This window comes from Zeus faber (genome assembly GCF_960531495.2).
Source record: "Zeus faber genome assembly, chromosome: 13".
Lineage (NCBI taxonomy): Eukaryota > Metazoa > Chordata > Actinopteri > Zeiformes > Zeidae > Zeus > Zeus faber.
The window spans coordinates 10,054,567-10,066,900 of NC_137198.1; the positions used below are offsets into that span (position 1 = coordinate 10,054,567).

General features: G+C 43.7%; 1 protein-coding gene across 3 annotated transcripts in view; it reads left to right on the forward strand.

Annotated features, from left to right (window-relative positions):
- The window catches only part of stxbp6 (syntaxin binding protein 6 (amisyn)), a 74,357-nt gene that overhangs the window by 45,693 nt on the left and 16,330 nt on the right, over positions 1-12,334 (forward strand). For all 3 annotated transcript variants that reach the window (XM_080012945.1, XM_080012946.1, XM_080012947.1), the window contains 2 exons: positions 7,623-7,753; positions 9,887-10,052. In XM_080012945.1, coding sequence (XP_079869071.1) covers positions 7,623-7,753; positions 9,887-10,052 — 297 coding nt within the window. The remainder of the gene's footprint in view (positions 1-7,622; positions 7,754-9,886; positions 10,053-12,334) is intronic.

Genomic DNA, 12,334 nt, shown 5'->3' on the forward strand with positions numbered 1-12,334 from the left:
CGACTCTCAAAATAATGACAGAGGACCAAGTTTATGTCTCAGGCAGAAACAAATGTCTCGCCTCTGGCCGTCACTCGTATTCTGATGTGACTGATTTAAACTTGGCATTCCGCCTGAGCAACTTATTTTAACAGGATGAAATTGGCTCTTGGGAGAATTCCATCCACAACTCGGAGCCGACGCCAATTCTTCTGACCTTGGTTTCGCACCCGCTGGGCCCAACGAACGTAGGGCTGGAAAAACGAATCAAACGGCCGGTTTCACGGAGCGACCCGTCGGGAACCGAGCGGGAGACGAGGAGCGGAACCTTCCGTCGCGAACCCACGGTCCTCCCTCTCAGCGTGAAGCTCGCCGTGATGAACGCGGAGCTGCAAACCTGATGAATTTGGATGAGTTGGCGCGGCCTCGCAGTTTTGTTCCCGCAACACACGAGCTCTGCTTTCCGGGGCTTCTTCTTTTTTTTTTTTTTTTCACGTCATTTAAGTGGAATTTGAGAGCGGTTGAAAAATAGCGCTGTTGTCAAGACTCTACTACTCTGTTACACTGTTCAAAAAGCGTGATTCATTCGTCTGGTTTTCTTAAGCTTTTTTTTTCTCAGAGATGACAATCAGATCTCTGGCAGCAGAGTTTGAGGTTTTTCTGAGCGAAATGAATGTTGACACACAGGACCGAGCCGGCTTACGGAGGAGCGGTGCGGTCCTGGTGTTTTGCTTTGTGGTGGGTGGGTGGTCCGTGTCCGTAGCTTGCCGTCTTTCTTTCGCTCTCCTTCTTTCTTTCTTTCTTTCTTTCTTTCTTTTTTTCTCCTTGCATTCCACCGCCACGGAGCGTTGCTTTGGCACGATGCCGCTCTGGATATTCTCTGGATCATATTTTGTTTTGACAGCAGAGCTCCATTCAACATGGACCCGTTCTCCGCAGATAAACCTGCACACTTCTCACACGGTCGTTTGTACCTGTCTGCTCCCAAGCTCGACTGGGATGGCAAGCTGGTCATTTTGTAATGACATAGCAATAATTTATACATACCCATTTATTGCTATAGTATAGTATAGTAGGTATAGTATAGTAATGATAGGATATGTGAGTTTTCATGGTCGCACATGGCCGATCGCAGCAAGGAAATGCGAGGAAAGGAAAGCGTCGCCATCAGAGCGTGGGACGACATGAACCCCACAATGACCTTCCTCCGACACCAACTGCCATGGAACTACAGCTCTGGCAACTTTTTTTCTTTTTCATTATTTTGTTACCGAGGAGGGTTCGCTGATAAGGAACAGTTTATTATCACAGTAAGCAAAGGGCAGTTCATGAGATATTTACACGGTGGTCACAGTGTCTGCTCGTGATTTCTAAATCCCATGTGGTGATCCATGACTTTTACACATAAATCCCAGAATCCCATTAGAAAGTGATAATATGATTATATCTGCTCAAATATTTAAAGTGGAAATCCATTACATATGCATACTTTATTTACCTTACTTTTGACTTCTCGCTATAAGACGATCATTTTTATTCCCTTCCTCTTGATCAATTTGTTTTGTTTTTCTTGGTCACTAGAGGTGGTTCGGATATTTTCCCCTGCAAAGATGCTGTTGTTCTTTTGTGAATGTGCATGATCTTTCTTCTCTGTTACTGGGAAAAGCGGTCACTGCCACCACCAATGGAAACAGCATGTAAAGGAGCACGTGCACAACGCTGATTCATTGAATGGCTGTTTTTATTTAAATCGCCAGCTAAATTAAGTATCAAAAATGGGATTTAATCTCACAGATTTACACTTGAAATAATCTGTAATTAAAGTGGCTTGTCCGGTAATTATACTGTAATCAGAATAAAACAATTTTTTGACATTAATATGATTAGATATTCATGACTTATTTTTTCTTATATTGGCGCATCATCATTAATATAATTATCTCGACTCTAATGGAGATATTTGATTGAGATTGTCTGGCAATGTGCTGCCACTGAACGACGAAGCATGATCATACCAATTCCTTGTTATATTTAGTGTTTAAATCAGTTTGTTTTCAAGTGGGAACATTTAATTTTGCTTTGACATTGAGTTGCATGTGATTTAGTGAATCAGGCTTTATATTAATGGTGTTAATTTGTAGTGGGATTTCTCATTATTTTTTAAATGTTCCTGCTATTATCTCGGTGAGCAATGTTTTATTCGCAATTTATTTATCAGTCAATCCGAGGGACTCTTCGAATATTAAAAACAAATTATAACTGGGTGACTCCAGCTTTCATTGGGGAGAAAGTGCCCTTGTGTGTGTTTAAATCTTCACTGTGATTACTTCGCTAATGGCCTTTTAAAAACTTTTTAAAATAATTGCTTGATAAGCAAAGGGAGCATCTGGTTCGAGGTGGGACGACTATGAAATTAATTTGAGATTTGATCTGATTGAGTGCGTTTTGGCCTTGAGACAACAGGTCTGATTCACAGATCCAGCACTGCATATCAGTGGTGGTAGATAGATAGATAGATCCTGTAAATAGATATATATTGTCAATAGATGGGTGGATAGATAGATATAGATATGTGGGTAGGTAGATGATTGGTGACAGATCACATAAAAAAAAGAGGCAAGAATAATCAAGTAACAAATAAAATAGTAAAGAGAAAATGATCATATGCAACAAATAAACTTAGCGGAAAAGTTGGCAATAAACAATCCTGAACATTCACGAAAAGATATTTATAGTAAACAATGACAAAATACGCCTAACGATGAACCAGAGCAATAAAATCTAACAATGAACAATACAAATTTAGCAATATATAATAATACTAATCCTTCAAGATACAAAAATCTGGCAACATACAAAAAAATGCCAAACGTAACAATGGACCAGAAAAATAAAAAATGAACAGTGAAATAAGCCTATAAAAACAACCAATAAACGAGAACGTTTGGCAATGTACACCCATCTAAAAATGAACAACAAAAAATAAACCAAGAACTAAACAATAAACACTAAAAATGTTGCAATAAATCTCCAACGAAAGCAGCAGAACGTCACTAACAGCCACTTCCACTTAATTATCCACTCCTCATCTCTCTGTGGTGGATATTTCTCATTCATTTGGCTGTTTAGTATTCTGATTTATTTTCTACTCTTCACAACAAAACGTTGCAACGTGGCGGTGAATATGCTTATTAGACAACATGTTTTGATCCTGTGGGGTTGGACTCATCCATATCATCCACCCTCCAACATGGCTTTAGTCATGCTTCACCCTCTACATTATCCCCTACACGTGGTTGTTATTGTGGGATAGGGCGCAACTCAGTGCTTTCCGTTTTATAAATTGTTCACATATTCTTTCATATTCTGTTCAATCTTTTTTTATTTTATTTATTTTTTTACCTGTGCTGTCAGCATGCTGGGCATACAACACAGAGTATTTGCTCCATTGCATCTAGGACAGAGTTAGTCTGCAAGTGGAGTTCAAGTTCTCAACCTGCAATGCAACTCTTTATTAAGTCTTAAATCATCAAGAACTGCTGCAATAACTCGGTTCTGTGGATGCCGTGTAGAATGACAAGAGCACATTTTTTTGGAGAGACACCACCAACCCCCCTCTTTGGAGAACTATTTATCATGTTTGGGTCTATAAACAACTGATCACTACTCCAAGAGGGGGAGAATCACCACAGGTGAGACAAATAAATATAGAACCAAACAACATTTACACGAAAAAATAAACATTCAATGACAACATGTATTGGAAAAACAGTGAATTAGGTCCAGGAAAACTGGAACTACAACTGGTCACGTGGCCTCTTCCTGTCATAGTTATGACAGTAAATGAGGGGGGAAAGGAGAGGAATGCAACCAGGAGGGTGCTGGGGTGCACTCCAAGCAGGTGTAAGATGTCCACCGGGGAGTGTACATGACTTATCCCCATTGGTACTGGTGTAGAAGGTCGGTATTATGTCGTGGCGCCTCCAAGCAGCGGAAATGGCCCCGAAAGCCCCCGAGCTCCGCAGCCTTGTAGACACCCTACGGCTGCGGAAAGCCCCCGAGCACCCTTCCCTGTGGCCACAGAAGACCCCCGGGCCCCCAGAGGGCCGTGCAACCCCAAGGTGCAGGCACAGAACCCGGGGCGCAGGCGCCAGGCACGCTCCGCAGGTCCGCATCCCGGCCCTACGGCGCCAGGCAGACCGGCGGGCGGGACTCCCACGCCCACCCACGCCCCGCGTAAGGGCGAGGCCCGCCCCACCACAGCCGACCAGACGCCTCACCTGGCCACTTATTTTAATCTTCATTGTGTATTTATTCTTCATATCCACATGCATTTGAGCTAGTGGCCTCTCAATCGCAACGATTTAAAAAAATGAATCGTTGTGAGAACAAAACGGTTAAACAAAAATTTAGCTGGAAAAGGCTTCACTGACTCAACTACAGTAAAAAAGAAAAAAAATTCCGCTCAAGGATTTTGAGTCAGCCGTGATGATTTGCCAATTTGCATTAATCCTGAGGTCAAACTGCAACTATGGCTGGAGCACTAGGAGAACAAGGACATTTACTTTCTGAAATTGGAATTGTCAACCTCAAGTCTACATTGTTAATTTTTAGGGGTACAGTATCCTCAGTTGTTCTAGTTGTTGTTCTGTTCAGCCTTCTATGCATCAAGGACCCTGGACTTGAAACCCAGGCCACAGAACTGAGAAGATGATTCAGTCAAAACTTCCATACCTGTCTGTACTAGAGTTAGGGAGATAACAGTAGAACTATAATGAAAACTATCAAAACAGACTTATTGTACTATAATTGTGATGGCGTCTTTCAAATGAAATAATGTTGAAGCTTAACCGTTAATCATTTTGCTGGGGACCCCCTGAGAGTAGGGCTGGGGCTGAAAGGTTGGTTTGAAAGTTCACTAGAAGCCAGAAGGTTAGTGTGGCAGTTTCTCCACCCATATGCCCACCATAGCAACAGGAGGTTGTAAATACCAGTTTACTGTAGAGAGTGGTTTAGCTGGAATTAGCCCAGGAGCTGATAGAACATGTCATGACACAGGCTCCTACCCTGAGTGTGTGTGGGAATGGGGGTTTTTTACCTGTTGCTCGTTAGACCAACCAACGAGCAACAGGTATGCAGCCACCCTGATCCCAATCCCCCAGGTGTCAGGTGTGGCTCACCACACCATCCCCACACCACAGTTGGTTAGAAAAGTCACTAGAAGCAGAGAGGTTGGTTAGAAAGGTCACTAGGAGCATAGAGGTTGTTTCAAAGGTCACTAGGAGCATAGAGGTTGTTAGAAAGGTCACTAGGAGCTAAGGGTTGGTTAGAAAGGTCACTAGGAGCACAGAGCTTGGTTAGAAGGGTCACTAGGAGCAGAGGGGTGTGACAGATTTCCTTCTGCCTCCCGATCAGTGATGCCTGTCACATTGTGACTGATTTTTGGTCATAAGATGGAGGCAGGTCACTGGTCACTGGTCGGGGCGTCTCCGCTCCTCCCTCTGGCGGTTAAATCCATTTCTGAGGCTCTTGTCTCACCCTCTTTCCCACCAGATCTGCCCACTTCATCAAGTTAATCATTTTGGAGGGGGGGGGGGGGGGTGTAATGGTTTGGCTGCAGTCTCTCTACTGTATCGCGTGTCATGTGTGTGTGGAGGCTTTGAGGGGGAAATGGTTCTCACAGGGTATTGGATGACCTTTGTTTTTACAGATTTACCCTTTAACACAGCGGTTCATTAGATCCGGCTCTCTTCTTCTTGGCGACCCTAATGAAATTCTCTCATCTTCCCGTGTTCCATTAGCCTCGCTGGTGACCCAACATATCCCATATATCCCATATATCCCATATATCCCATATATCCCATCGCCAACTTCAGCGGTTTATCACGGGCTTCAGCCGTCCGGATCAGAACAAAACGCCCGCCCGTTATCCCCCTTTCCTCCTCCCCGTCCATCTATTCTGCACGGATTCCATCTTCTCCAGCTCTGGAGTATAAGCCACAGCTGTCTAAATGGACGTACAAAAAAAACAAAAAACATATCCAAACATCCCTTCTCTCCAGGGAGCCCGCTATCAGAGTTGGCTCCATCGGTACCTTTAATTTTCCAGAAGATCCTCGGGAAAAGAGGGTGCAGTTTGTGAAAAGGAATTCCGGGGAAAGCGGACCTCACCGGCACCGTGGTAACAGCTGCCCAGATGGTGGCGCTTTTCTTCTGTTTTGTTTAGTTGGTTTTTTTTTGTTTCTAAAGCTAAGGAGCGTCACGGGCGGCAGTAGCAGGGGAAAGCTCCTCGTGTTGTTCCATCCGCAGTGTGGCCACCAGAGCGCCGGGGCTCCTTAAAGGCAACACAGGGAAGTTGCCCTCTCTCAGAACCTCGGTATCCGGCGCTCTGGACACATGGCGGGAATCTGAGCCTGGATTAGAGCTTTGATCTCCACATGGAAAGACTCCACCACGGGATTCCTCCGAGGGAATGACATGGAAAAGTGTGTGGAATGCCGGGAGGCTCGGGGCAGGTCACCGCCATGATGTAATGGAGACAGGAAGTGGATCGTAATGTTGGCCCCAGGCCATCGTCAGGGTGCAATAGAGGTCTCAAGTTCCAGCAGTTGTACATTTCCTTGCGTGAAGAACGTTTTGAAGCCATAAATATTCTATAACAAGAGATTTTTTTTTTTTTTTAACTTTTATTTTTACCAGGGAAGTGCCATTGAGATTTAGAATCACTTTTTCCAGGGGGACCTGGCCTACACAGTGGATTCATACAATCATAACCACAATCTGTTTATTGGGCCAAATATGTTTTCATGTACAAGGAATTTGTCGTGGTGTAGTTGGTGCATTCGAGTGCAAACATGCAATAGCATATAAATGGGAAGTTTAACATTATATATTAAAAAAAAAACAAGAAATATAAAGAGAATGTACAATGTGCTCTTTGCACCAGATAAAGCTACATTCCAAGAATTGACCAGGTATGAATATGAATATAGTTGACACGACAGTTAAAACAAAATACAGGAACTAGTTCTAATACAGTTTCCAGTTCTCAGGGAGAAAGAAAGTAAATTGCATACATTGGCGTCCTAACAATATTGCCTCCGATTCCTTCCTTTTCATATTTAGAAACATTTAGTGAAGTCCATTTCGTGAATTTTAAATCACACAAATCAGTCTGCAAACAATACGAAGATATGAAGAAGTCTGGTCTTTTGGGTTTGTTTTCTTTTCTGCTCCTGTGCAGTGCTGTTTCTTCGTCATAGAAACACAGTGCTAACTCATGTAGGTCCAATAATTACAGACATTTTCGTGGGACCAATGCATCACGAACGACGCAACCTCTCAACAAGGCCAGTCTGTTCTCGATTAGGGCCGCGTCTTGCTTTGAGGAAGTTTTATCATCAGGCTTCTGTTGTTATTGGAGCGTCTGGCGGAATGTCCATTGTTAATGGAGTCTTTTGTTTTTACCACCCACAGCTGCTGGAGAGGAAGCTCATGGTCCTCGCTGCTCTGGTTGACTCTTTATACCCCACAGTTTACTCTGCAAAGTTGATCCTTTTTTCAGCGGTTCCTCTCTGTTCCACACAATATAAATCTACATGAAAGTTTTTTTTATTTTTTTCTGCTTCCTTCTTGATCCACAGTTACAAATAAGAAGCCATCCCATGTATCCATAACCAAGGTGAAGCAGTTCCAAGGCTCGTCGGCCTTCGTGAAGAGGTCGCAGTGGACCATCGACCAGCTACGGCAAATCAACGGCATCGACCCCAACAAAGTGGGTCTCTTACTTCTACCCGACCCCTCCTTGTACCCTATCCCTGTGTACCCTATCTCCTTGTACCCTATTTCCTTGTACCCCATCTCCTTGTACACCTCCTCAACCTAACGCCGTATCCATTCTACCCGTCTCCTTCTACCCCACTCTCTTTATACCCCCCATCTCCTTCTACCCCCATCTCCTTCTACCCCAATCTCCTTCTACCCCAATCTCCTTCTACCCCATCTAATTTCAACCCCCATCTCCTTCTACCCCCATCTCCTTCTACCCCAATCTCCTTCTACCCCATCCAATTTCACCCCCATCTCCTTCTATCCCCATCTTCTTCTACCCCCATCTAATAATATCCCAATCTCCTTCTACCCCCATCTCCTTCTACCCCCATCTCCTTCTACCCCATTTCCTTCTACCCCGATCTCTTTCCACCCCCATCTCCTTCTACCCAATCTCCTTCTACCCCATCTCATTTCACCCCTATCTCCTTCTATCCCCATCTTTTTCTAACCCCATCTAATTGTACCCACATCTCCTTCTACCCCATTTTCTTTTACCCCCATCTCCTTCTTCCCCATCTCATTCTGCCCTCATCTCCTTCTACCCCATCGCATTCTACCCCCATCTCCTTGTACCCTCATCTAATTCTACCCCCATCTAATTTTCCCCACATCTCATTCTACTCCCATTTCCTTCTACCCCCATCTCCTTCTACCCCAATCTCCTTCTACCCAATCTCCTTCTACCCCATCTCATTTCAACCCCCATCTCCTTCAACCCTCATCTTCTTCTACCCCCATGTAATTATATCGAAATCTCATTCTACCCCATCTCCTTTAGCCCCCATCCTTCTACCCCCATCTCTTCTACCCCATTTCCTTCTACCCCCATCTCCTTCTACCCCCATCTCCTTCCACCCCATCTCTTTCTACCCCATCTCATACTAAACTCCATCTCCTTCTACCCCAATCTCCTTCTACCCCATCTAATTTCAACCCCCATCTCCTTCTACCCCCATCTCCTTCTACCCCAATCTCCTTCTACCCCATCCAATTTCACCCCCATCTCCTTCTATCCCCATCTTCTTCTACCCCCATCTAATAATATCCCAATCTCCTTCTACCCCCATCTCCTTCTACCCCCATCTCCTTCTACCCCATTTCCTTCTACCCCGATCTCTTTCCACCCCCATCTCCTTCTACCCAATCTCCTTCTACCCCATCTCATTTCACCCCTATCTCCTTCTATCCCCATCTTTTTCTAACCCCATCTAATTGTACCCACATCTCCTTCTACCCCATTTTCTTTTACCCCCATCTCCTTCTTCCCCATCTCATTCTGCCCTCATCTCCTTCTACCCCATCGCATTCTACCCCCATCTCCTTGTACCCTCATCTAATTCTACCCCCATCTAATTTTCCCCACATCTCATTCTACTCCCATTTCCTTCTACCCCCATCTCCTTCTACCCCAATCTCCTTCTACCCAATCTCCTTCTACCCCATCTCATTTCAACCCCCATCTCCTTCAACCCTCATCTTCTTCTACCCCCATGTAATTATATCGAAATCTCATTCTACCCCATCTCCTTTAGCCCCCATCCTTCTACCCCCATCTCTTCTACCCCATTTCCTTCTACCCCCATCTCCTTCTACCCCCATCTCCTTCCACCCCATCTCTTTCTACCCCATCTCATACTAAACTCCATCTCCTTCTACCCCCATCTTCTTGTACCCCCATATCTTTGTACCCCATCTTATTCTACCCCCATCTATTTTTCCCTGCATCTCATTCTACTCCCATCTCCTTCTACACCCATCTCCTTGTACCCCCAAATCCTTTTACCCAATCTCATTCTACCACGATCTCCTTCTACCCGAATCTATTTCTACCCCAATCTCATTTTGCTACCCCTCCTACCCCTATCTGCTCCTACACCTCTCTCTATTTACACCTCTCTCCTTCTACACCTCTCTTTTTACACCTCTCTCCTTCTATACCTCTCTCTTTCTACCCCCTCTCCTTCCAACCTTCTCTCCTTCCACCCTCTCTCCTTATCTCCATTGCTTAACAAGTTGTCATTTCACCTTCTATATCCCAATTCTCTCTTTTGCTTCTTTCCCGCTCATTCCCAAGGAGTGTGCAGAGTTTGACCTGATGTTCGACAACGCCTTTGACCAGTGGGTCGCCGGTTCGGCCGGGGAGAAGTGCACCTTTGTCCAGATTCTCCACCACACCTGCCAGCGCTACAGCTCGGCCAGGATGCCAGAGTTTGTCAACTGCCAATCCAAACTACTGGGGGGTAAGACGGTCTGAACGTCCAACCATCCAACCATTGCATGTTCATAAACATACTCCCAACTAAAACCCATGCTATGCTGTTAACCAAGTGTGGTGATTTCAGATGGAAGCATTTGACTCCTAATTCTTAAATTCTTAAAAAACACCTCCAACCAGCTTGATGCAATGAGTCGTACTGTACTGTACCGATGCACCAGTACACATACTGGTATCAGATATCAGCCCAATACCAGGCTTGATGGTAGCATTGGAAAATATTGACAAAAATATTATTGCAAGTGTGGAGGAAAAAAAAGGTCATGAAAAATATTTATAATGGACCCAAATCTAATGGATTGTTCGGTTACCCATGGATCTGAGCATTATCGGTTAAAAAACTCAAAGGGAATGCCACCCATTTTCAGGATTTAAATGGCCAAAACTCTACCCCCCGGATGTGTTATGTGGTCCGTAAAACTGATTCCTACACTTTGAGAACAGGCCAATCAGGTGTTTTAAGAGGCCGGACTGTAATGTACAACTAATTTACTTTTTGGCTACGCCCCCTATTAAGCCTCATACGACTTTAAAATTGAATTCACGCTTGTTTGAGCTTTTTCCCAGACAAATGTTTGAGCTGGGTCATACATTTGTACTATATTTTTTACAACAGAAAATATCATTATAATGACATGATAAAAAGCCCCCAAGACTGTCCTAGCAACCTTTTCCTGCTTACCTCACTACTTCGTCATCCAATAGCGCTGTGGGTAAAACCTCAGGTTTCTGTGATAGTGGTCGACCGATTAATCGGTCAGCTGATTAATTGGAGATTGTTTTGAGATAATTGGCATCGGCCAATGCCTGCACTCATGAGGCCGATAAACAAATATGTCTGCAGACTAGTGTTTTCTCCCATACATATTAAATCTGAATGTTTAAAACGGTTTCAATACTAATTTTCCGCACTATTGATACACTGGTAGCAGCTGCTTCCTCGCTCTCTCTTCTTTCTGACAGCGAGTCACACACACCGCTGCAGCGCCCACATAGCCCCGCCTCATCTCACTCACTCCCTGTCTTCACTCTTCTCATTCACTCTGGTTTGTTTTGGTGTTAACTCATTGAAGTTGGCAAGTGCAGAGCCTCCCTGGCAGGTTTTGAAAGAAAACAGCAGGATTGCTGTTTGGAAATACTTTGCATTTGAGACAAAACCCAAAACTAACTCAGAGAATTAGTGGAGGTTTTTTTTTCTCCTCCAGACAGCGCTGCGCCGTGCGTACGTTCCTGTTTACCTGTGTTTTTATTTTCGATCTCTTTATTTTCTTGTGTTTCCTACTTGTATGAAAAACTTTTCAAGCAAAACTGAGTAAAGGGGCTGTGCCGTTCCATCCCGTTCCAAATAAACCTGTGTTCAATCGCATCACACCGTCTCCATGTTGCCATGGGACTTAATTTAGTAAAAACTGGATGTTTTTGTATAAATACTTCACATCTATATCCTGCACTTCTGTAACGGGGAGACTTTCTCAATTTCCCGTCCAGACTTCAATATGACGCGGTTTATTTTAATTACATTTTAAAAATGTATAATTATTTATTATTTATTTTTTATTCATGCGTTTTTTTTTGTTTTTTTTTACAAAGTTTATGTAAAAAAATATTTATGATACTAAATTAGCGCACTGCAGTCAGAGTGCAGATCTTGCCATGAGAGACAATGCAGACAATAACATTGTGTGTCTTATTTATTATTAATATTAAATTGTTGTATTTTATCAGATGCAAAAAAAACCCCCCAAAAAACATGATATCTGCATCATATATCGGCCACCCCGCTCTGTAAATATCGGCATCAGCCATTGGAAAAACCCGGGAACCAGGGAACCAGGGAAGGTGGAGTTCCACCCTCCCTGGTTGTGACTTGTACGCCCTTATTTTGAGTTTCACCTTTTAATTCAGAAAATGGGATGGTGTTCCCTCTGGGACTCAAAATCGGTATTGCAGGGGCATCTCTAAGGAACTGTGCCTACACTCAGTACCTTATTTGAACAGGAGGCTCATTGCTTTCAGTTGGCTGCAAATATCGCCCTCAAATACACTCAAATCCACATGAAATAACCTGAAACAGGATCTTGTTTTACACAAGTTGCTGTAAATTGCTGTAAAATTCACTTATGTCTTACCCCTCTAATATCTGACCAAACATGTACAGTAACAAAAAAACACCTTATTGTCATGTAGATTGTACAACTCTCCATACAATCCATAAATGCTAATTAATGTGTTTGTTACACCGGCTAT